Genomic DNA, 27,538 nt, shown 5'->3' with positions numbered 1-27,538 from the left:
GGTCTTAAAATGCCTTATTTCTAGTGCTGGGTTGTGGTGTATCAAGTTTCAAGGGAAAAACTGAAGTGCAGACTTCATGGAGCCTGGAATAGTTTAACCGCAGCTAAACAGCGCTGCGCGGTGTGCAAACCCGCACAAAACCGCTCTAAGCGTTTTTTATACCAGGGAGATCAAAAAGATAGAAATTAGCCCAAAATGACCAGTGAGCTACAAGTTGCTGAGCTGGGACCACTCCTACAGGGACAGATAGGCTGCTCAGAGTTCCCTCTCTCACAGTGAACAAGGAAGCCACCTAATTATCCAAGTATGATATGGGCAGCACAGGAACCTTTACCACAGTCCTGGATTCAGCAAAGCCTGAAAACTGGACTAGACTAGTTCAGAAAGGTGGGAAAACAAGGAGGTTTTTTTTTTTTTTTTTTTCAGAAACAGAAATGCAGAGCTTAAATTACTTTAAATACACAGAGGAGGCTAGCGCACATGAGTGTGTAGCCTGCGACTGTGTTACCAGTAACTTAAATGCAAAAAACGACAAACAGTAACAAGTGCAACAAAGAAATAAGTACAGTAAGCAATGCAGATATCACCAGGTATCCACAGAAGCGCTGACAAGCCGTGTTTTAGGTGGGATTAGCGTTTCAGGGAAACAACAAGCAACTTATATTCTGAAAACAGTCACAATGAAAAGAAGAGTCCATGCAAACTATACAGACGGAAGTAGGGTAGGAAAAGGGGACGTTATATGACCAGAGAGATAGCATTTGTGTTTTCCTAGGGTCTTGTAAAGTGCTTTTAGTTCTGATCAGAAAATGGGGTAAGAGGAACGATCTTTGAGAAACATTTCCATGGTGTGGGACCAGGGGCTGAGAAAGAATGGTCTGTGCATCGAAGCCTAGTTTTGGGAATTTGGAAGACAGGATGTAAAAGGTTATGATTTCTAAGGTGGTTTGTTGGTTCATCTTTGAATAGGCTGGAGAGGAATAGGGGGCAGATCTCATTCTTGATTAAAAAAAAACGCTGAGAGGCGAGTGGAAAGTCAGCATGTTGTTTCAAAGGTAGCAAGTTAACTTTATCAGTGATTTTGCAGTGATGTTGTTTTCCTGAGGACAGAATGATGAATCTGCGCATGCTGTTTGAGACTAATTTTATTTTATTTATTTATTTATTTAACATTTCTTTACCGGGAAAGACCAACTGGGACAGAGACCATTTTCAGCAGAGGCCGGGGAGAAATGCTGCAGACGCACATCTTTGGAATGTGAGAGGAAACTAGAGCACACGGAGGAAACTCGTGTGAACGCAGGGAGGACAATATATACATGTGTGTGTGTATATATATATATATATATATATATATATATATATATATATATATATATATATATATATATATATATATATATATATATATATATATATATATATATATATATATATATATATATATATATATATATATATATATATATATATATACATGTATATATAGTTATGTAGTATATATATATGTATACTGTGTCTGTATATATATATATATATATATATATATATATATATATATATATATATATATATATATATATATATATATAGATATAGATGTATGAATATAGATGGATTTAGACGTGTGTGTGTGTGTGTGTGTGTGTGTGTGTGTGTGTGTGTGTGTGTGTGTGTGTGTTTTCATCTGTATGGGCTAGCTGCCCTTGCTGGCCATTTTAAGCCTAGCCAGTTTCCCTTTTTGTGCTCAAATTCTTATTTATTTGAAAAACAATAGCTGAAAATAAATTACATCATCATCATAGTATTAATATCATAGAAACAAATGGAATTTATGAAAACAATACATGCAGAATGATGTTCTGGAGGAGTAGCATATTTGTCTCTGTCTTAAGTGATAATTTATTAAAGGTGTCAAAAGAATACACGTTTTGACATAAAATTATTGTTTTTTTTTTGTAGAGATGTGAGGATAGAGAGTTAAGAGAAGAATTAAATAATGAAATGAGGCTGAATTGATTAGTTGTAAGGTTACAAGAAACAGAGTAGGTAGATAAGAGGAAGGTTTAAGTAAAGATAAAATGTGAGATACACAAGAGCATATGTCAGAGGAGAGGAGGGGCAGTAGTGGGGAGATATGATATGTGGTATGTAAGAAAGTTTTAAACAAGTTCAGTACCCTTTGAGTGGTGGAGTACAGAGCAGTAATGAGTGCTGTCTCCAGCTTTTCCACAAGTTTCGATTTGTGCAATATTGCACAAGTCACCCTAATTTCACCCATAGAAAAGTAATTTATTTTTTACTTTCATGCAGGTGCTTCTTGTGACTACATTTGGTGGGGACACTGAATTTTCTTATACGTGGTGGATGCTACTGGGTTTGTTTTGTTTCTATAGTGTTGTGAGGTGGAATTACTTGTAAACAGAGTGTCTGTTTACACATTCCGCTCTTGGCATCATGTTGCTGTACACTGGTGCACATGTTGCCCTTGCAGTGTGTGCCAGTTCATCACAATTGCTTCAGTATATTATATACATTTCATCTTCCTCACACAAATATGAAACCTTACCCTACAAGTCCTGACACTTCGAAAAATAAACTTCCTTCCATGTTAAAAACAGTGAATTCTGAAATTCACTGCCATTACATTTTTGGGGATTTTAATTGTCATCTATCCATTGCATGTCAGGTGTGCCTGCATGGACACACATGTATAAATAAGACACTATAATCAGCTTGAATCGAGTATCTGTTTGGGAGAGGCATAATTGGTCAGTTCTTCTCCTGATAAGAAGCATGAATGATCCATGTATGTTGTTTTTTTGGAGTTCTGGAAGGTGTCAGCAGTTGGTACAGTACTGTAGTCACTTTTTTGGCCTGTCATCAGCTGACAATAGGCATGCAAATGTTGAAATACATAGGCAGGTGTGTTTCGGGTCAGGGAGTTTACAGAAGGCAGTGCCAGCTGTCAGATGGTAGCTGGATGGAGGTTCAGTGCTGAGTATGTTATGTGTGTGTATGTGAGAATATATGTGGAAGGTAATGAAACAGAAGACAGGTTTATGAGGCGCTGGATTTTAAGGGCATAGTGCAAATTCAGTGTAGATTACATCAAATGTCTGGCATGTAGAAGGTGTAATCACCTCCATTTTGAGGTGTAGGTTTATCGTCATCAACATAAAAGTGCACTATGAGTTTGTCAAATCTCTGAAGAAGCTGCTAAGTAACTTGTCAGCCATATTGGTTATAAATATGTTTGACAAGTAAATCTTTTGAATTTCTTCAAGTCTTTTGGATTTCTAATACCATGACGGGAATGGATCCCATTCCTAAGTCAGAGTATGATTAAAGTTCATGAAATTAGTATTGTTTCACTCTTTGATGTCAGCCAGTAGTGCTCTTTGCAGCACCTGCAATGTGCTCAGTAATGACTCCTCCTGCAGTTCGTACAAGGTTACATGGATGTAACATATCTAAATGTTGTAGTTGTATCTTTCGGCTTTTCCCGGTTAGGGGTCGCCACAGCAGAACTCCGGTCTGCTAATGATTGGCAGTAGATTTTTACGTACAGTGTTGTCAGCCCTGATGCACAGCCTTCATCGAAAGTACTACCATTCACGCATGTCTCCACACAGAAGACGCTTTAGCTGAGAATCAAACAGGACAATGTCTTACTGTGAGGTGACAACACTACCGCAGCACCACCACCGCAGCTTGATGTAACATATCTAAATACGATTGTAAATTCTTTTTAAAAGACCCGTTGCTCCTGCTACTATTGGAACTGTCTGGGTATCTTTCTTCCACATGGCTCTTGATTCTGCCTGCAGATCCTGATATTTTATGACTTTGTGTCTCTCTCTACACAAGACACTGTAGTCTATGGGTGTGGCGAGATCAATGCTACTTTTGTCTTCTTCAGTAAGAAAAGACAGATGGCTGCACATGCTCATATCTGTATTATTTAATAACTTTAAAAATGCCGCCTCCTACAGAAAGCCCTGAATAAAATGTATAATGTTGGTAACCAGTCTCATTCATTAACATTTACCACTGTGACTTTCTCCTTTCCACTAATACCCTTCGATTTAATCTTAGAGTCTCTCTTCTTTTAGGTACAACCATCTATGAAGTACTTTTCCCGTGACTTACATATGTCCTTCTAACAGCCATTACTCACAACATAAGTGTGGTATCTCCCTCACTGTATGGCTTGTCTATCTCTCTCTGCTGCTTTCATGCTGCTTCCCATACCAACAAGGTTTGTATTTGCTGGCACGGGTGATCATGCACATGCTATTCCCTGCACAGCCCCCACCCTTTAGACTCTATTCCTGCCCTTGGGTAGTGGCTGGCATGTGAATGGTGGCATGAGCTGTCTGGCACCAACTCCTATCCCCAGGGAGGACAGGCCTTTCCTCCTAGCCATCCTTTTAAATGCCTGAGCTGCTACGCAAACCCGGATCACCTGGGGGACAGTTGAGGTGTTTTCCCTGGATGCCAACAGTGCAGCTTTTCCATGTTGGGTAACTTGACAATGCACTGCAGCCTTTAGCTATATTTTCAATCATTATATTAATTCTAGAACACGGCAGCAAAGTTTGGTTGAGGAACTTGAGTTTCAATGTCCCAGAGTACCCTTCATGTACAAAGTGAAGACCCCTCCAATATAACTTAGCTGGAATAAATACTTTGGACTATCATAACAAAACTGTTACATGAATGGCTGTGCTTCTCTGCTACTGAAATTAAGGCAAAACAAGTTCTCACTCCAGGCTATCCTCTTACAAATAGTTTATACATGCTCAGCGTCCTTTGTCATAGGTTCATAGGTGTCTACTAGGCTAATGGCACTGGAGCCTTTACAAGCCTAGCCCATAGGATTACCCTGGCATTGGGCCACCCAACCTTAGTTCCCAGAGCCTCTGTCGAGTAAAGCCACTGGAGTGATACCCGGCATGAATTTTCTATTTCCCATCCACTCATCAATATTTCTCTTAGCACCAGTGAGGTGCTCAGCTTGACATATATGGGAAGTCTATTCCATAGCATGGGCACTGTCTGGGTTATGAACCTGTCCCTCCAGCATATTCTATTGATTATGGTAATGAGGATGAGGTCTCTAGAGCATGTGGTGCAGAGGGATTGGGATTTCTTCAGATGTAGCATTTCTAATAGAGCTGGGTCAGACATGGCTTTGTAAGTCAAGCAGAGATCGCCTCTAAGTAGGCGATATGAGACAAAGAATTAAAATGTTGTGTTACCACCATGCATTTCACTACCAAGGCTTGAACCCAGGACCCTGTGAATGACAGTCAGAGCAACATACCACTATGCCAAATCAGCATTTTTCTGGGAGCTGCATCATGTGATAGTACTGGATCCATATTGGTTCATTCTGCAAGTTATTGAATACGGTAATTGAGATAAAGTAATTTTGTTTCTTTGTATTCAGTATTGTAACAGTATCCCTTCAGAAAGGGGACTAGGTGTTGTAAAACTGATACCCCTTTTGGTGAGTAAGGAGCAGATGGCTATGACTCTTGAGCTATAATCAAAATAAAGGCTCCCTATTGAAATGTCTCCACTTGTAACTTCTGTGCCAACATGCTGAAAAACCCACCAAAAATGCAGGAGAAGAGTGAATGTCAAGCATCGTTCTTCTCCTTTAAATTTCTTTTTGCAGGAAGGCAACCCTTCCACACACCTTAAAGTTATATATGCAGACTCCAAGATCTCCATACCTTGGAGAAAAGAGAATACTCCCAAGCAATGGCCATCTTGGACTTAGTATATGTAAGTCCATTTTATTTGCTTTTCACTGTCAGTATTACAGGACTCACTAAAGTGGGTCCTAACATTTCAAATGGTTACACAAAATAAACTTTATTCCAACTGGCACCCCACCTAAGCACCATGTTCAATCATAGCCTCACCTCAGGCTTTGTGCCCACTGAATGGCGCACAGCAATGGTTATCCCACTTCACAAAGGGGAAGCCACCACGGACCCGGGAACTACCGTCCCATTAGCCTAACGAGCCTGGTCTGCAAGGCCATGGAACATATCATCATGGAACTTATAAACAAAGACACTGGTAATCTCCAAACTCTGGACCCCACCCAGTTCGGGTTTGTAAAAGGCAGATCATGTCTCTGCAACCTGATTGATGTCTTTGAAACAGTCACAAAAGCCTTAGATGAGGGTAAGGTGGTTCACACAGCCTATCTAGATCTCGCCAAGGCTTTTCACACCATCCCCCACTCTGGAATTATAGATAAACTCACTAAACTAGGTATAAACCCCTATGTCACAAGATGGGTTGCCAACTGGTTCACTGACGGAACCCACACTGTGAAATTAGCAGACTCCAAATCCGACTTCAGACTAGTGACAAGTGGAGTACCACAGGGTTCAGTCTTGAGTCCTCTCCTGTTTGGTATCTACTTTTCTGGAGTACAGGCTAACACAGAAGGTCTTTGGCTAATGAACTTCACAGATGACTGCAAACTAGGAGCCATAATTGAAACTCCTAACAATGTGGACATCCTACAAAATGGCCTCACTGAGACAGATGCCTGGTGTCAAAGCCATGGCCTCAAGCTCAATGCCAAAAAGTGCATGGTCATCCCCTTTGGTCAAAACTCTGTACCCATGAGCTACCACATAGGTGGTAGTCTACTTAACACCAAAAGTGTGATAAGAGACTGTGAGACACAGGGGGACAGTAGTCTCTCCTTTGATAATCACATCACCATCCATTATAGAGTAAAACACCCCTTTTGGTATGTACCTCACAAGACCTCTACAACAACTGGAAAGGCTGCAGAAATACCTCATAAAGAGGATTACTGGCCTCAAACAGATGCCCTACATAGACCATCTCAAAAAACTCCAGCTTTATTCCATTGCATATCGCCTGCTCAGAGGTGATCTCTGCCTAACATACAAAGCTATGTCAAACCCAGAGCTGTTGGACATGCTCCACTTAAAGAAATCCCAATCCCTCTGAGTTACACTTAGGGACCTAAACCTTGTCACCACAATAAACAGAACATGTTGGATGGATAGATTTCTGTCCCAGAGACTTCCCTTACTCTGGAACAAACTACCTTATCTATATCAAACAAAGCTCCTCATTAGCACTCTTCAAGAAAAATCTTGATGATTGGATGGGAATTAGGAAATTCATCCCGGGGATCACCTCTGTGGCTCTGCTCAACAGGGGCACAGGAAAATCATTTTCTTGGGTGGCGAAAGCCAAGGTACCTTTTTGGCTAGGCTTGTATAGGCCCTAGGGCCAATAGCCTAGTACCTACCTATGAACCTGTATAAAAAATTATTACATTTTTTTAGTTACTAGAGTAGGTGTGCATATGCATGTGTGTGTGTGTGTGTGTGTGTGTGTGTGTGTGTGTGTGTGTGTGTGTGTGTGTGTGTGTGTGTGTGCGTGTGCTTTGTGTGTGTGTGTGTGCTTTTGTGTGTGTGTGTGTGTGTGTGTGTGTGTGTGTGTGTGTGTGTGTGTGTGTGTGTGTGTGTGTGTGTGTGTGTGTGTGTGTGTGTGTGTGTGTGTGTGCATGAAAAATACAGAATTGGATAGAGCAAGAGATAATGTGATTGCTGAAGTGACCAAGAAACAATTACTGCATACCTCTCAACTTCTTTCATCAAGTATTCAGCAAGAAGTCAATAATATCTGGAGAGTGGCAAAAGGTCAGCATTTAAATATCAACATTTTTGAACACTAAGTAATATAAAACTATAATGTCTGGCATCATTGACTGACAATAGTCATTAGTGATTTATCAGAAAATTATTTTGAGAGGACAGACCAAAATTAGGAAGAGTTGCGAGACATGGGGGGTGGGGTCATTACCTTACATTATGTTTTTTTCATGTATTTGATCACACTGACACATCTGCAGTGTGCTCTGTCAAGAAGGTAGTAGCAACTGTTGGGCACATTGTGTGTGTGTGTGTGTGTGTGTGTGTGTGTGTGTGTGTGTGTGTGTGTGTGTGTGTGTACTGTACTTTAAATACTTAGATAATTTACATTGTGGATTTAAAATGCTTTCTTCCACATCAGTTAGAAATTTGCTACGGCAAATTTGAAATATGGAACTGTTTTCCATTAAAAATATAAAAGCTAAACCACTATCCAGGCATAATAATGCTTTTTAGCGTGGTCATTATAGGAAAAATAATGGAACATCGAATCATGGAGAAAACTGGCACTCCCCTTTATTTGCCCAGAATCCCCACTTTGTCAGGTGTCATTGCTTGCGGTGATATATATATAAACATGTAAAACAGAAGTCACTGGAACCACGAGCAGCTGGTAATTAAGTGACTTATTAGATTCAAACACCTTCTAAAACCGCTAGTAAAAACTTTCACCTTAAACAAGACTTCTTCAGGCATATCAAACAAAAAATACTATCTACCATTTATATAATATCAAAGTGGGTCACATGATGACAATCAGGCTCATTTGTATTTCTCTTTCAATAAAGGCTGTAAAGATACATAGCCATTCAAACCAGGTAAAATATGTGCCCCTAAACGTAAAATCCAATTAAATTTTTCCTTTTCAATAAAATTATTAATATTACCCCCACGTATATTATTGCCAATTACACTTAGAATTGAAAATTTAAAACTATGTCCAGAATCATCGTCTCTAATGTGTTTATATAGTGTATTTGTAACCAGTTCTCTTTTAATCTCAGACAGGTGGTTGTAGATATGATCTTTTAACCTCTGGTTCATTTTACCCACATAATATGCTTGACATGCAACACATCTAGCCAGATAGACAATATTTCTAGTTTCACAATTACGATATGCATTAAGTCTAAAGGTCTTGTTAGAAACTGGATGAGTAAAATATTTATCACAACAAATGAAACTACAGAAAGTACATCTGCCACATTCAGAGGTGCCATTCCTAGTTGGTCATGTCTTCCTTAATATATGTGTCTGCTCTTTATACCATAACAACTGTTTCAGACTTTGATTATTCTTATAACTGAAGCATGTTCTCTCATTGGCTGCCATCTGTAGTTCTTGTATATCATGTAGGATGTGCAGTGTTTCTCAATGATTTCCTTAACACTGGTAGTAGTATTTTGATTATATGTTAACATGCATCTAACTTTACCCTGTGAACAGTTATTCATTAGTACCTCTTGGCAAGCGTCTGAGAATAGTGGCTTAGCTGTGGTAGATCTACAACTCTTAACATCCTCACAAATCTCTAGTACTTTCTGCTTATTATAACCTCTATTAACAAACTCTACAGCAGTGTTATGTAATTGCAACTGCATGTTCTCATCAATTGTGTTCAGCCTTGCAACTCTATAAAGTTGATTCCTAACTATGTTGTCAAACATAAACTGCGGGTGCATACTATCACAATGTAAGTATACATTTCTCTTAGCTGCTTTTCTATATAAACGAGTAGTTAAAATATTGTTGAGGTCTCTAAACACTTATGTCCAAAAATTCAATACTCTCAGTTGCAATTGTTTTTTTTTTTTAATGTAGAAATGAACACTTGCAGGATAAATATTCATAAAGCATATTAAAAAATATATATAAAATCTTTAGTTTGATTTTGTAGATGACACTTTTACCTTACTATATTGATTAGTAAGCTGTAGTATTGCAGCTTTAGGGTCAGAATGGGTAACCTACTGGTAGATGAAGACTGAACACTCGAGCTTCATTTGCCCAATGTTCAAGCCATCAGCGAGTTGTGTTCCTCCATAGGAAGTCAGGTTTTACCAACAATGATGCCCTTTTTAGGTGAATTCCCCTTTCTTCGAGCTGGTGTGATTGTGGAGTTGGTATATTTAAGTTTGAGGGGTGTGTGGGGCTTATCCCCCACATTGGGAATGGTTTGATCCCTGCAAAAAACACTTCAAAAGTGTTTTGGGGTGGTATTTTTTTGGCAAATGGAGTTACAGGATTCTGATCCTTAGTGCATTTGTTTTTCTCCACTCACACATATCCACTTATGATATGTTGATGAGTTCACATCTAGTGGGCTTTGGCTTTGCTAGACAATGTGTCCGTAAAGACTTAAAAAGTAAAAAGTCATGGGAATTCAGAAGCCGCATAGCTGAAACAGTAAATGTCCTTAAGGAGTCATTTGTATATATCCTATCTTGCATTTTTTTACTACAGAGTGGAAGTCCCCATCACATGGAATAATTTTTTTTTAACCTATCGAACCTGTATCTGGAAGTAATTAAAGTAATTTTATTGTTAAGCTTATTGGAGATGGAGATGGCGAAACTAAATGATGTCCTCCTTCCAGCTCCTGGTGAACAGCATTGCTGATGAAAACAGATTTTGAAAATTTCCCTCCCTGTTTTGGCTAAGCTTCAGCTCTGAGACTTCTTTTTATCTTGTCCAGTAGGTGGCACTGCTTTCACATCCAGTTCAGCTTGAAAACACTACAAAGAGAGCTTTCTTGTTTTCTCATTTTTTTTCCTTAATTAAGACAAGACTTTTTTTTTTCCAAAATCTCTTTATTTCAGTTTTCTTTTTTCAAATAATAACAACAATACGGTAACTCAAAAACACAAATAAACAATACAAATACCTATGTAAAGAAAACAGACAATCTCATTCCGAGAAAATTATACACCTATATATATATATATATATATATATATATATATATATATATATATATATATATATATATATATATACAGGCTGTAGACTTATTGTTCATTTGCTTTTGGAAATTCCCATTACTTTTAGATCTGTATAAATTTCCATTTTGCTGGGAAACTCAACAGAATGCTGGGGATTAACACTTAAAGCTTATGTCTTTTATAAGAGAAATAAGTTATGATTTATAAAAGACATTTAGGAAATGTGTTCTGATGCAAGAAAAGTCATATGGAGCCATTCAGTCTGTGGACTCCATGTGTGTCACATCACCTTCATGCTGGAGGGTTTGTAGCAGGCATATCTCATGCCAACATGAACTTGCCACAATAATAATTTCTACTAGTAAAATAATGTGGCCTGATGGTTAAGGTTTTTGCCTTACAAGCACACGGTGCAGGGTTTGAGTCTCACAAGGGATAATTGGCTAGGCTTAAAATGGCTTGCAAGGGCAGTTAGCTTAGTACTAATCTGTGAACCTATAATGAAACTTCCTCATAGGTTCATAAGTGCATACTAGGCAAGTTGGTCTATTCTAGGTCATCTTCTCTTCTCTCCTCCCACTTTTTTTAATGATCTCCCCCAAGAATAACAAATGTAAATATGTATATGTATACATGTACCCCTATTTTAAAACAACACCTTATATGTTTTTAAAAAGTAAACTAAACTCTATGTGTGTGTGTGTGTGTGTGTGTGTGTGTGTATATATATATATATATATATATATATATATATATATATATATATATATATATATTTCCATTTGTAGTTAGTTTTCTATGTGAAATTAGGCTTCTGTTTCTTTAAATCAATTGATTTGGTTTATTTATTTATTTTATTGGTTCATGTTATCATGTGACTGGGATTTTTGTATAAAAAGGGTGGTTTTGTAGTAAGATATTTTCTGATGAAGTTCGTTGTATATTAAATCAAACGAAAGCGAAAATATCGAGTCCAGCTCTTCCTTTTGTGACTTTTATGTACATTCGCTGTTTTTTGGGCGAGGTGGTTGCTGTGTATTTTCTTAAGCACGGTTACTGTTCCCCTTTAAGTGTGAAACTACCTTTGCAAGACCACCCTTACATAGTCTCATCTAGTATGCCCTCCATTTAAAAATGCTGTAGGTGAGGAAGCCTATTCTAGACTGGGACCTGCTACCTGGAACCACCTGCATACAGGAATCAAAAAATCTGGAAACCATTAAAGGCTTCAAAGATGCACTTAAGAGCATCTTTTTACGGAATCTACTTGTAACTGCCACCATGGCAACGGTTAAGTAACTTACCATCCCATATCATGATGATTAGACTGCATTTAATGATTTTTTAACTCTTTTAATGTGCCATCTTAAATGCAAACGTTTCACAGATATATAGGCGTTTATGTATAGTATATATGATTGCAGTGTATTTTATGCTCATCTTAGCTAGTATCTCTATATATATTATTTTCAAATCACTCTGACTTGATCTTTTAAAGTTACCATATCTGCATTAAGTTTTGCTGTGATTTGAATTTTGCTATGTACTCATTTTATATGTAATATTGTTGATTGAAAGACTGTATTTTCTGTTTTGAGCTCTGGTCATGGCTGAAAAGGGTCAATAGGCCAATCTGCTTAGCCACTGAGTAAATAGTAAATAAAAAATAATAAATAAATAAATAAGCCACTTGGACTACTAAGATCCTAGCCAAATAAGCCCCTTGAATAATTTTGCAGTTCAGTAGTGTTCTCCACCTTTGTCTGGAAGGGCTATGCAGGATAACCCAGTGGAGAATTTGAGTACATCAGTTATCAAAGATTAACTTTGAATGTTCAAGTACTGCTTGTTTGGCATGTAACAGGAGCTTAGCTCACAGGAGTGGAGCCTTGCAAGACACTGATGGTACCATTTTATAGTCAGAGGATGCTTCTGCAGCTTATATTCCATGCACACTGTCAGCTATCCAATTAACTCTCCAACAGACAATGTAGGAAGGGTTATATGTGTTTAATAAGCTTATCAACAATACCTATGTTTGAGATTGTACTGAAGGCTTTAGTAAAGTCAAGATAGACAATGTGAATAGAACTGACTATTTTCCATGGCTTCAGTGATATTTTCATAGATGTTTATAAGATGAAAGAGATAGGCTATGCTCTAGACATAGCCAAATTGATTTGGGTCAAGGGCCAGCAGGTTGTTTAAAATAATGAGCTCAAATATGATGAGCTCCATAGCCCTATATATAATGCAAGTGTATAATTGTCTGGACTCGTGGTAGGGCCACACTTGTATACTGAGATCACAATGGCAGATCTCTATGAGGTGTGTAACCTCTGGAGAGGCTGAGAATAAAAAAAAAGTTATGATGAGGCTTAGACAAGCTATATTTAATGCTAAGTAGTAGGTGATCTGGTTCATTATCATGACCCATGGAAGTGATTTTAGCTATGGATATGGATAATAGAACTTGTTTTGTGGTCATTTTAGAAAGGGGGGTTTGGGGGATGAGGGAGAAACTGAGTCAGTGGTCACAGTAATGTTGGGGCTAAATTTATATGCTAAGATATTGGCTATTTCCTTTGGACCTGAATTAGTAACGCTATTGCAGACAAGCTCAAAGCACATTTGAGTGTTACTTAGCTTTCTAACATAGCTGAACAAGGATCCATAATTACCTTTGGTGGAATTGGCAACTCTGAGATCATATTTAGCTTTGCACTTTCTTGTGGTACATTTAAGAATTTGCATGACTGTTTCAGTACTTTATGATTTTCTTTCTTTATTTTGTTAAGTTATTTATTTATGAATTTTCTACCATAAGGATTTGTTCTTGAATTTTTCACTATATTTGGAGAATATAGGGTCACTCTTTTAAATGCAACCATTTAGGTTAAGTAGAAATCAGTGGTGTACCTAGTGGCTTTGGAGATGGAACATTATGCCAAGAGTTACTTTGTAAATTGTTTAAGCTATCTGTGAGTTGTAACATGTATGCTTCTGAGAAACCTCTAAAGACACTGGTATTTGCAGTAGGAGTACCACTAGTGCTAAAGACGAAGATATCGGACTTGTGGTCAGATTTAACTAAGGAGAGGGAAACATGGAGTGGGGTGTAAGAAGGAGACAAATTATGAGGACAATTTCAAGAATGTTGGAGCTCTCTTCATCAAGTGCAATTACCCTTAAGAGCACACAGAGACCACAGTCAGTCAGGGGCTGGTTTCTCCCAATTTCTCCAGATTCCCAGTAAGACTCCCCACTGGCACAGCTGTAGAGTTGAGATCTCAGCTGAGTGGCCAAGCCAAGACCTCCAGCACCCTCTCTGTCCAACCAGTGCTTGGAGATTTGTTTTACACACAAACACACACACACACACACACACACACACACACACACACACACACACACACACACACTTGGAGATTTGTTTTACACACACACACACACACACACACACACACACACACACACGGACACACACCTGGGAATGGCTGACACAGATTTACTAGCTATGCCCCCTTCTGCCTGGACTTTAAGGTAGTTATCATTGTCACCAGCCAACTCTTTATCAGCTACTTTAAGGCCCTTAACAAAGGGTGTCCAATCTTACTGTGTAATGTTACTGTTAATGCAAATGTTAGTTTGATGAAGAGTAAGGCTATTAGCAGTAGCCTATACAGTGTCACCAAATAAATATGCAAGTGCTCTCAGAACTTAAATATCTCTCACAGATATCAGCCACAATGATAGGTTTAAATATATTTAATAATAAATAATAAAGAACAAGAAAATATTCAGTATATCATCACAGTAACATCAGAGTTCAAAACCACAGGAAATATTTAAAACAACATTGCAGGTCAGTCTCAAATAAATAAAGAAAAAACATCTAAGTTAAGCTTTGCTATAGTCCTGACTGTGTCTAAGAGAATTATATTGTTCCCTAGGATTACTTACAGAGCAAGGCAGATATGTGGTGAATGGATCTTCTTGTCAGCTCAAAGACAAAATACAGACTACTCAGTCTCTCTCGGAGAGTTATATATAACCAAAAATACACCGAGGTACCACACAATAGCATCTTTAATATCACAAAAAATAAATAAAAACAGTGGTGAGCGCTTTCGCAAAACTAATTGCTTCATCAGACAAGAAAATAAAACACTCCATTGCTTATATACAGATGGAACCATTGACTCAATCACTGATGTCATCATAGGTCAATTAAGGCATTAAAGCTATATAAAACTTATAAATGTATAAATGTAGAAAAGGCTACATATAGAGAAAACTGCATATAAAAGACACACATAAAAAACTGCATGTAAATGCATATAAAAACTGCATACAAAAACTATACAAAACTGTTGGTAAAAGACCTAAGTAATGTGCATAGATATAAACTCCATAAATACTGTAGCTATGAAAAATTAAAAGGATAAAAATCTAGATCTAGTCATAAAATCTATCTACAATATGTATGTATAACTAAAAGTAGTCTATGTCTCTAAAATATGAATAAATATAAATATAAGTGTAATGGGTGTATGAGGTGCCTAAAATTAAACATGTTTGAGGCATCTTGCTTTCAGGAAAGGAACCAAGGAAGTAGAGCCATTAAGGCCTGGATATTTATCTGCATTCAATTTAATGATCCATCTCTGTTCACAGCTTTCAGTAAAACTTTCTATATCCCCTCCTCTAATGTTTTTGTGCATGTGCTGTAGCACAAAAAACTTAAAAGAATGTGAATTATCTGTATTAATAATATGCTGAGCGAGTGCATTAGTGGGTTTCTTATTTTTGACATCACGAAGATGTTCTAGAATTCTGTCTTTAAGAAATCTATTCGTTTTACCCACATAAAACACCAGACATTTCTGACAAAAACAATAATAGACAACATCAGTGCTCTTGCAATCAGCATAAGTATTAAGCTGCAACTGAAAATGCTTGGTGGGGTGGGCATAGGTATTTATACTGTAAATATAGGGGCAGGCACTGCATGACCTGCAAGTAAAAGTGCCCTGATGTGAAGAAGGGATGGCTTTCTTAGGCACATCCTTGTTACATAACTGTTTCTTGAGTGACATATTGTTCTTGAAACTGAATAGTGGATCTTTACAGGTGATAACCTACAACTGTGGTACCTCTTGTAATAGGTGCCAATGTTTCTTAATGACGTCAACATATTGGTTGACATCACTCGCAAACTGTAACACTACTCTAAATTCATTATGTGCCCTAGAGTTTATGTTAGATGGATTATTACATGGAACTACCTCGTTGTTGTTAAAATAAGGTCTACATTTAGTTGATCTCATATGCCATGCATCAGATATAGTTTTATCAATTTCATCAGGTTGGTATCCTCTAGCTATAAACTCAAATTTTAAATTATTTAATGCTAGTAGTGCATTCTCATCATCATCATGTAATGTTAATGTCCTAAAAACTTGCCCTTTTACTACATTTCTCGGGATGTGCCTGGGATGCATACTAGTTTTGTGTAGGTATGTGTTATTTCTGGTTGGTTTGTGGAAGATTCTATTCTTGAAGCAGTTAAATTCAGCTTTAGCTAGATGTACATCAAGAAAATCAATCTCAGCTGCAGATAGCCAGTATGTGAATTTTAAAAAGTCAGTGGTGGTATGCAGATAATCAACAAAGGATGCAAAATCTAAACCATTGCCATTCCATAAAATAAAAACATCATCCACAGAACGTACATACCATAACACTTGATGTAAGAAAGGATTCAAACCGGAGAGTACATGTGTCTTTTCCCAGCAGACTAGCACAAGGTTGGCGTAGCTATTTGCACAAGGAGTGCCCATAGCCATGCCAACCTAGTTTTTGTATTCAGTTTTTATATGCAGTTTTTATATGAATTTACATGCAGTATTTTATATGTGTCTTTTATATGCAGTTTTCTCTATATGTAGCCTTTTCTACATTTATAAGTTTTATATAGATTTAATGCCTTACTTGACTTATGACATCAGTGATTGAGTCAATGGTTCCATCTGTATATAAGCAATGGAGTGTTTTATTTTCTTGTCTGATGAAGCAATTAGTTTTGCGAAAGTGCTCACCACTGTTTTTATTTATTTTTTGTGATATTAAAGACGCTATTGTGTGGTACCTTGGTGTATTTTTGGTTATATATAGTTCTGGTTTTGTGCACCTGGGTTTTACCTGAAGCCGTTTATCTCTTTTTACATATCTCTCAGAGTTCTTAAATGAATATCTCCAATATTACTGCTGGGATAGCTTGCAGGATGACCTCACTTCTTGTCATCTGATTCTATCCCAGGTAAAAAACAACCATCGATGCAGCTGGTAGCATTTAGCATCTACCTGTGAAAATGCATAGACGGGGCTTTTTTTATATATCTAAGTTAGATCCTGGAAGTCATAAAACAATAAAAGCACTTCCAATACAATAGAGTGAACCTGTAGTTCTAGACGTTGCATCTGTTACTGCACTGAAACTGAAAGATAACATCCTTTCACTACATGGCCATAAAGTAATTTAATTTCAGCTATTTTTCTGAAGTTAACCTCTGGTGTTCCAGTTTTCATTGTTAAAATATGTACATCTAAACAGTTACAATACTGCAGGTACATTTCTGTTCTAATCCAGTAGGGTACACTGTGGTTACATTTTTAGTTTACAAACCCTTTTCAACACGTACTTCTGTACCAGCAGTTTGATATACACATAACATACAGTTCCAATACATTTGTAACACAAGCATCTGAATCATGTTGATATTCACACATGACATATAATTATTTACAGAATTCCAGATAGCTGTGTTGACAGTATCCCCTTTCATGACAGCAGGTATAGAGAGAGTATTGATGAAGTCATGATAGTCACTGAACGAAGGTATAGAGGGAGTGCTGATGAAGGCATGATGATCACTGAATGCAGGTATAGAGCGAGTCCTGATGAAGGCATGATAATCACCGAATGCTATATATATAGAGCAAGTGCGGATGAAGGCATGATAATCACTGAATGCAGGTATAGAGCAAGTGCTGATGAAGGCACGATAATCACTGAATGCATGTATAGAGCGAGTGCTAATGAAGGCATGATAATCGCTAAACCCAGTTATAGAGAGCGAGTGCTGATGAATGCATGATAATCACTGAACGGAGGTATAGAGCGAGTGCCGATGAAGGCAAGATAATCACTGAACACAGGTAGATTATGTGCTGATGAAGGCATGATAATCACAGAATGTAAATATAGAGCGAATGCTGATGAAGGCATGATAATCACTGAACGCAGGAACAGAGAAAGTGATGATGAAGGCATGATAATCACTGAATGCATGTGTAGAGCAAGTGCTGATGAAGGCATGATAATCACTTAATGCAGCTATAGAGGGAGTGCTAATGAAGGCATGATAATCACTGAATGTGGGTATAGAGCGAGTGCTGATGAAGGCAAGATAATCACTGAATGCAGGTAAGAGTGAGTGCTGAAGAAGGCATGATAATCACTGAACCCAGTTATAGAGCAAGTGCTGATGAAGGCATGATAATCACTGAACGCAGGTATACAGTGAGTACTGATAAAGGCATGATAATCACTGAACCCAATTATAGAGCAAGTACTGATGAAGGCATGATAATCACTGAACGCATGTATGCAGCGAGTATTGATGAAGGCATGAGAGTCACTGATCACAGGTATAGAGTGAGTGCTGATGAAGGTATGATGGTCACGGAACGCTGGTATAGAGTGAGTGCTGTCCATGCAGAGAAACCAAGTCTCTACCATTACACAGCTATGGATGTGCTCAAGCAAAAAGAGGTCCATCAATTCAGCATCTTTTTATTTATTTATTTATTTTGTGTTTTGTTTTTAGACTTGTTTTTTGAGTCAAGACACTGTGATGTAATCCATATTAGAGTTTGCTACACTGGAATGTCTACGAGATGGACTCTGTCTAAAAAAAAGACAGCATGCGGGCAGCAAATGCTTTAGCCAGCATGCAAAAGGCATGCTTTGAGAAGTGCATGCTGTCTCTGTTGAAGCAGGGAAAACCCACCGACCGTCTCATCCTAAATTTCCACATGTTAGTTGTGATAAAGTTAGCAGTGCATAGTATTTAGCCAGAGTTATTAAATAGTGCTAGTCAGTTAGTGCAGTGGCAGGGGTTACATATCAAGCAAGATAACGAAACAGAAGTAATTTAAGTAGCAATGGAAATAACAAAGCTCTTAAATCGGTATCCAGCAGCTGGGTGTAAGGTTAGTCAGAGCAATTTAACAGCAGTTTAAGATGACAGGATATTGCAATCTAGCAAGACAGAAGTAAGTTAATAGTAAAAACAATAGATCGTACAGTGTTAGCAAGCATATTATGTATTAATGTATAGTATTACGTATTATGTAAGTAATGAGAGAAGAAGTAATGCAGAAGTAAAGGAATAGCAAGAACAAAGCCATAGCAAGGATCTGAGGAGTAAAGGGACTAGCTCTCCCAGGCTCAAGCTGATGAATGGTATGATCAGAACTGTATTTGAGGGACCAGTCAATTCCAGCAATTAATATTCGCAATCATTTAAGCATTTGCAATCTGAACAGCTGTTTAAATGAGCCAGTTAATGTTTGCATGTTAGGAATTGTGTCAAAGAGCTTATATAGCTCTTTGGCTCAGTTTACCAAAACAGTTTAACAGGGAGTTACTATGTCGATACATAATAGCTTTTTGTCTAACCTGATTATTACTTTTTATTAGTCACTGAACTGCAGCAATGAATTCTTGTAGCTCTTTGCTATAGTGTACCAGAGTAGCAGAGTTGTGTGCAAAGAGCTGTTCTGTACATACTGGATGCATGGCTTTTTGCTTAGCTGAAGGTATTTATTGTCCTCAACCATGGGGGGATTTTTTTTTGGTTCTCAGCTTCATACTGGGGAGAGGGATGCCAAATTGATTTCATTGCCCAAGGCACCAACCACCCTAGCTGTACCTCTAAGAAGCAGGCACAGTTTGTTTTCATTTTTTTGTTTATAATATTTTGCCCTTGCTGGCAGTCATCAACTCTCCCTTTCTGGGCAATCAGCCCATCTGTTCCCCATTACCAGGTCAAGGGGCAACAGGAAGGGTCCATTATGGAGACAGCCATCAGGGGTGGTTCAGGTTTTTACTTACTGTCCTAATTCCCTGGATGTACTGGCTTACTTCCAAGAATTGTATGCGAGTGTGCAATGTGGATGTTGCAAGGGGTTGCCCTGTCTTCTCTGTGATGTATCCCTCTCCCGATCCTCAGCTGACCTCCTGTGCTTTCTGGTCTTATCACCAGCAAAGCAGGGTGATAACCCACCTCCCCAGTTTATGCCCCCCCCCCAGAATTAGGTGAGCAGACAATAGCCTCATTTCTCTCCTCTCCTTCCTCATGTCTGCTGTAATACATAGCAGAGCCACAAGTTGAACTTGGGCTGCCTGGGATGCAGTTAGGGCTTTATCCCTCCACACTACCAGACGTGAAGAACTGTAGAAGTTCAAGGGACGTATGCACGATTCTGGCTTCAGCACTAATAGAATGTCAGGTTGAACACAACAAAATAAAAGTGGTTTCAACACTAACACAATAGCAGGGAGCAGCAGCATTGGAAAACAGAAACAGACCTTCCTTTATTTGTCTGGATACTCTGTAAGCTGTAGTCTGCTTATTTTGCTGAATGTGTAGTAGTGGGTGAGTACATACCTTAGTCTGGTGACTTTCAGGTATTTAGTAATGAAGAGGTAATTTTAATTGTGGTGAAGGCCTGATTTATGTACTGCTTGAATGACAGTACTGCACACGGCACAGCCGGTCAGGTCCCAGCTATTCCAATGGTTTAATTAAAGTTTCCCCTATGAATCGGTGTACCTCAATGGAGCGGGATCCCAGCAGTACAGGCACTGAGTCATACATCTGTTCTCCTTACCCAGGAAGAAGTCCAGGTGGGTTCCTTCATTTCAGAGGATAAGTCCATCTTTAGATGATCAGTAGAGGAAATAAGATGTGGTCATTCATTGTACTTAGCTAATTAAAGAATTGTAAAGGAACTGCTTCACTTTTACACACTTTTTTCACAGAAGTATTCATCTGTTTAAACTCTAATATTTCAATATATACTGTGAGTTTACAGCTTAAAGTATCTGTAATTCTGTCAGGGAACTTTATTCTTGAAAAGTACTGAATTGCAGCTTGTATTCTATTCCAGTACACTTTTACAGTTGCCTTATTTCATTCGTCCAGGTGTTTGTTGCTGTGAACTGCCTGAGCACTGATTTCTCATCACAGAAAGGAGTGAAAGGTCTGCCACTAAACATTCAGATCGACACTTACAGCTACAACAACCGAAGTAACAAACCTGTCCACCGTGCCTACTGCCAGATCAAAGTCTTTTGCGATAAGGTATGAGACATCATGTTCACTGTGGCCTTGGTATTCTGAAGAAATGACATCGGCCTGTAATGAAACCTTGTAGCATTTAAGTTCTACTGTGACTTTATCAAAGTGTCTAGTATCTCCTTATACTTTTGCTATGTCACAAGGAAATTAGTTTCCTATCAGAATTTTGTAATGTAAACTGGTTTTATTGCCATAATTAATCTACAGTTAAGCCGGCTGACAAATTGTTGACAACAAGGTATATTGCATGGCTTTTCTAACTTTTTCTAGGTACTCTTCAAAAATTAATGCAGCATACCTTGTACACAATTTGTTTTGATATGACTTTCCTAATCATAAATAAAACCATAGGAAAAACAGATCCACTAGATAAATTCCAAGTTAGAGAAACCAATAATAAAGTGAAAAGGCATACAGCATAGTTCAGGAAGGCAAAAACATAATAGCTAAGTCCACACAGACGTAATGTTCTGGTTTTATTATTCATTGAAGGGCTGCTTCAGTGTGAAATCTTGCATGTGGAAACTTAATTTAATAAAGTTGGTTTGTTTTTATTTTCTCTGATCTGAATTCTACTGCTAACCATATAGATGCATACCTAAAAAAGAAAATGTATTTCAGAAGACTCAAAACAAAGACATAAAGCACCATGCCAAGAAATCTGATGGATAAAGCACCCAGTGGTCACATGAATCCTTTTTAATGTGAAAGGAAGGCTATGAATTATATAGTAATATTGCAGATTTGGAAATGCATATTGGCTTAACTATTATATCTAGGTCATTCCCACCATTCTCTCTCCCTCCCTCCCTCTCTCTCTCTCTCTCTCTCTCTTTTGTAGGTGCATAGTTAAATCTTACTGCAGAAATAAAATATATATGTTTTCACTTACTTTTCCTAGTAACACTGATGCATGTTGAAGTTATCCTAAATGTTACAGAGAGTGTTGATACTTCTGCAGTAAAAAAAAATTATATGATATGAACCTTCATTAAAACGATCTGTGCCTGTCAATTATTTTGTGATTTCAGTGAACAATCGTCCAGTTTGCAAACTTTATTCTTCTGCTTACATAAAACATATTCTATCTTGGGTATGATACAGCATAACAAAATAGTCATGTATGCATCATTAAAACAATTGCAAAAGCATAAGGCAAAATAATTTCTAATGTGTGTGTAGGATCATAGGAGGTTACTAGGCTAACAGCCCTTGGGCCCTTACGTGCCTAGATAAGTACAATCCGTGTTCCCAAGAATATCATAGTATTAAGCAGAACTAAGTCAACAACTACTGCCCTACTTTATTCCTACTACATAAATGCGGGTAAATGTTGTGTTACCATTATATAAGACTTATTGGAATGTCTTAAACTGGTATTCAAAGCCCGTGTTTCAGATGAAGCTGTGAACGTTTGTTAAGACTCTTTGCCTCCTGAACTGATCCTGTTCTTAGATACCTCATACTCCTTGCTTCTTTAATACTCTTCCTGCTTAAAACTCGGGGATTATGTCTTCTTTCCAGCTGTTGTCTTTGTCTTTGCTTAAACACAGCCATTTGATCACAGCATTAGTTACTGTGAAACATTTTCTGCCTCTGCTATGAGGGAGCCATTGTAGTTCCAAGGCACTAAGGATTTTCATATCTGTCTTCAAGTAACATTTACACCTGCATAACTGTTTGTGGAGACTGTTTACTATGTTAGTACATAGGTGGTTTTTGCTGTAAGTTGTACTGTGCTTGTTTGTATAGCTGTTCGTTCCAAAGCAAAGTTTCTCTTTTCACTTTCTCCCAGCAAGTGTTTGTCATAGGTTTGTAATTCCATCCTTCTTTGCATGCCTTGATAATGAGTTTTGTTTCAGATTTACCCCGGATGCCCAGAAAACATAGGATTTCTTTTTCTCATCCAAATTTCATTTGGTCATCCCTAGAAGAGTCTTTGCGTTGGTGCGTGTGTTTACCTACATCTGATATTTAGCCAAATGTTTTTAGTGTATGCATATCTCAACATCTGATTTTCAGCAGGGGCTACTTAGTGTGTGCATATTGTCACATCTGAAGTTCATTAGGAGATTATTAGAGTATGCATATCCTCTCATTTGATCTTCAGCAGAAGATTCCAGACGTATGACCTTCACCAGAAATGCTGTTTTTGTGTGCATAACCTCACATACGACCTTTAGTAGGAGGTTCTTAGTATGTGCATATCTCTATCTGAGCATCAGCAGGAATGTTTTAGTGTGTGCATATCCCCATATGTGATTTTCATTAAGAATATTCTTCGTGTGTGCATAGTCCCACATCTGACCTCCAGCAGCCTGCTCTTAATACTTGCATATTCACACATCCTATCAGGTTTTCTGTATCTGGTCATCAGCAGTTATTTTTTATATGTACTTATTCTTCATCTTGCAATCAGTTATAGGTCACTTGGGTGTATGTCCACACTTTTATTCAGTAGCAGATCATTGTTAGAGCTTACATATCCCACACCTGGCCATTATAAGGAAGTGTACATATCCCACCATCTAGTCAACAGGAAGTTCTTGGATTGTGCATATCCTGACATGTGGCGAGCAATGAGGTTCTTTCTGCATGCATGCCTTCATGTCTGGCTATTGGCAGAAGTTTTTTTTTTTTTTTTTTTTTTTTTTTTTTTAGTATATTCCCATTGTTATCCTTTGTGCTGTACATTGCCATGCCTGGCAATCAGCAAGTATTTCTTTGTGCATTTTCCCCAGTGTGATCATAAATGGAGGTTATTTGTATGTGCATTTCCCCACAATGGGCCACCAGCTAGAAGTGCTTTGTGTATGCATAGCCCCACATGTGGTCATTAGTAGAAGGTTCTTATTGTGTCCCTATCCTCCTACCTGAGCTTTACCTTGAGTTTCCTTATGTATGCAAATCCCAACACTTATTGCCATTGTAGCACTTCTTTTATCTCTGCCTGGCTTCCAGCTCTCAGATTTTCACTGCTGTAAACTCATCTAGTTGTAACAAGTTTTATTTTTTTATCTCCCTTCTCCCCAATTTTTCTTGTTGACACCATTTCTCACATGTTTTCTGCCCTGCATACCTACACCATCCCATCAAACCTAAAAATACCTGAATATAGTCCCTTCTCTGCTTCCTTCAGCAAGTTTGAGTGGCTACATTGATGTCTCCCCAGCTCCTTCTTTTGCACAACTCTTTTAACATTGACCTCCGCCTCACTTCTTTCATTTACTTTACCTAGATGTGTCATTACTCCAGGATTTAACCATAATTTATTTATTACTATGTTTTATTTGTCTTCTTTGTTGCCTTCCCTGGTGTATCCCTGACAGAGGAATTGCCTATCATAGTGTGTGACCTCTTTTATACAAACCAGTGTGAAACAAATCATTTGTCCAGTTCGCTATGCCCAGTAAATATTTTTTTTCTTAATGTGGTTGTCAGTGGTGGGCTCAATGACCCCACCTTAAAGAGCACCTTTCTTACAGTTTCGGTGCATATGTGATTGTCTGAATCGTGACATGGTGTTGCAGAAGGTGCATAGTTTGAGCTGTTTTATAGTTAGTACTAAAAACTTTCTTCAGCAAAGAAAAGATTGAAAGCCAGCACAGTAACTGACAGCTGTTCAGAAATGTTTCTGTCGTGGTTATCGCCTTCATACGCGCAACATTCTTATAACAGATTAGAATAATGTTTTTATCTGCTATAGCTAATGCTGCGCTAAAGAGACAAAATATTAACATTATTAAGATGTAATAATGCATTGATTTGTTTTGTTTTTCTAATAGGGAGCAGAAAGAAAAATAAGAGATGAAGAAAGGAAGCAGTCCAAAAGGAAAGGCAAGTGTGCTGAGCCCAGTTCCCAGATGACTGTCTGTAAGTAGTCACTACCAGCACATACCTCAGTATAACATAGAGTGCTGAATTACAGGATGTTTCCAAGATACCCAGATGTCTGACTCTGACAGTGTCACTGTGTAGCTGATTGCCACCATTAACACAACTATTTTCTCAAAGATGTATTTGTAATACTTAAAGAAATTTACTGTGTAAGGGTAAATGAGGACAAATTTCCATGAATTAATGCTAATAAAACGCCTGAGAAAAATGTTAATAGTTGCATGTCAGAGTTACATGGGCACTCTGGGTTATAACAATGTGTATATTTTGGAGTTCTAGCACAAACTGCCCCAGGTTTGTTGCCACTGTCAATAGCTTCTTCAGAATGGGACAGTCATCTTTGGCAGGTTCCCAAATACAACAGTAATTACCTGTTTTGATAATGAAAGCTGACCTCAAAGTTGCAATAGTAGAACAGCTAGTTATAGCTGTGGTCATGGAATATGCTATAAACCTGTAACGTTGAAGTTTAGATGAAGTCACTTTGGAGATGCTGCAGGGTATGCTACTTTTAAGCTGGAGGCAAAACTGTTAAGTAGGCCGGAAGTGTACTGCTGGAGTATTTTTATAGCTTTTTCCTCCTGCTTGGATATCAAGTAAAACATACTGAACACTGCACTGTTTCCTAAAGGACAGGAACATCTGCACTCCTACTTCTGAAATTACTGTACTCAGAATAGAATGACACTTCTGTATTTACACTCGCACTATGTCACTTTAAGGCTTTATGGTTGTATAAAACTCTTTTCCTGTTTTCATTACAGAAGTTGCCTCTCTGTAAGAAACAAAATATGGATATAATTCTTGTATATTCTGTTATTAAAAATGATAAATGCTTCTTATAAATGTTGCTATTTTAACGTCAGTCCTTATAATGGCAGTGAAGCAAGAGTACGTTCATATTTCCCTGGTTTTATGACAACTCTAGCACTAATAAAATCTGTTTTATGGAGAGTGCAAGAGGGTTAATGACTGCTGAAAGAGATTCATGGCTGCATGCGCATTTATTCTGATTCTCTTTGCCATTTTACAGATTCTGATGTCAAGTTGCCATTGCCACCAACACAGAAAAGAACAGATATTACAGTCTTCAAGGCACTTGGTGACCATGACACTCAGCCTGTTCTTTTTATACCAGATGTTCATTTTTCTAATCTGCAACGTGGAGGACATGTAAGGCTCTATTTATCTTATTCTTGAAAAAATTAATTTAGTTAACTGGATAAATGTGCTGGTTCCAGGGACACTTTCCTCTTGTGCATATAATATTGGTAAGCCACAGAGCATTTCAGGAATGAGGCATGCATGTATGTGACTGTGAAAATGTATGTTTGTGTGTATGCATATAACAATTGCAGATGTGTTACTTTTGGAGATGCCTTTTCAGTGCTTTTATTCCTACTACATATCCTTTGGCATGGCTGTTTTCTCATTCATGTATTTCCATTCTTGGCTTAACACCTTTTACAGAGGATAGTTTATTTGCAAATAATGCATGTCAGTTTTGAAATAAAACAGACTATTTTTGCTGGTGTAGTGACAGCACAGAACTATATTTAAATACATACTATATCAATTCAATTCTTTATTTTACTGGCCCTGACAAGAGAACATAATCTCTTGTCATGAAATAAAATAATATAATAAAATAGATCTTACACTTAAGAATTATGAATTAGAGGAAATCCAGGTATATATAGCATATAACTAGAGGGAAAGACAATGACCCAATAGACTTATTCTTACAGAACTAAGTTACCTGGAATTTTTCCTATTCTTAATATTCTGTATTGCCATGAAACTAAAACTATGGGTGGGCCCTAGACTACAAACATGTTTGCTAGGGGCATTGAAAAGATCCCCATTCTTTATATTATATACATGGTCTCTAATTCTTTCACTCAGCTTCCTATTAGTTTTTCCAACGAGAAAATGCCTGTATCTATCACAACACAGGCGAGGTAGACCCCACTTTCACCCTGGCAATCAATCGTGTATATATATGATATATATATCTTATCTGTAGTTGGCTGTTAAGTATTATTTATATTATTTTATATTTCACTTGCCAACACTTGATGATATTGATGATTTTATTGATACTAACTTCCTTCTCCTTCACTATCATCCTTCGACACATAGATTTTTTTTTTTTTCTTTTCTTTTCAGAAGTTCTGGTCTTGAAAGACTACTAGGTATGGGTCCTACTACACTAGCTATCTTATCATCCAGGAAATAATTATCTCTTTTCTCTTTGTTTATGTCTAGGTATAATATATAATCTATTCATTATATATTATATAAGCATGGTCAGGTCTAAATTCCTAAAAATGTCTTCTCAGAATCAAATATGGCTCCTCTCTTTCTCTTATTCATCATCTTGTCTTGTCTTCCTCTAGCTCATCTCTATCATTATATCCACGCTCACGCTCTTTAAGTCTATAATGTAGACTCTATATTCCTTTTCAAATTTTCAATCAAGTGGATGTCCTTTTCACACCTTCATACTCTGTCCTTTTAACATTAATTAACAATAAATTAATGA

The 27,538-nt window shown here is 37.7% G+C and overlaps 1 protein-coding gene across 5 annotated transcripts in view; it reads left to right on the top strand.

Moving 5' to 3' along the window:
- GRHL1 (grainyhead like transcription factor 1) overlaps positions 1–27,538 on the top strand; it is a 256,619-nt gene that overhangs the window by 141,984 nt on the left and 87,097 nt on the right. For 4 of the 5 annotated variants that reach the window (XM_044079248.1, XM_044079264.1, XM_044079271.1 and 1 more), the window contains 3 exons: positions 20,941–21,099; positions 24,882–24,969; positions 26,027–26,166. In XM_044079248.1, the coding sequence (XP_043935183.1) occupies positions 20,941–21,099; positions 24,882–24,969; positions 26,027–26,166 (387 nt within the window). The remainder of the gene's footprint in view (positions 1–20,940; positions 21,100–24,881; positions 24,970–26,026; positions 26,167–27,538) is intronic. The other variant, XM_044079256.1, reaches the window with a different exon arrangement.

This window comes from Protopterus annectens, chromosome 1.part1, assembly GCF_019279795.1.
Source record: "Protopterus annectens isolate FY-2018-M chromosome 1.part1, PAN1.0, whole genome shotgun sequence".
NCBI classification, from domain to species: Eukaryota; Metazoa; Chordata; order Ceratodontiformes; family Protopteridae; genus Protopterus; species Protopterus annectens.
Note: the sequence above shows the minus strand (reverse complement) of the source record. Positions and strands in the feature narration are given on the sequence as shown.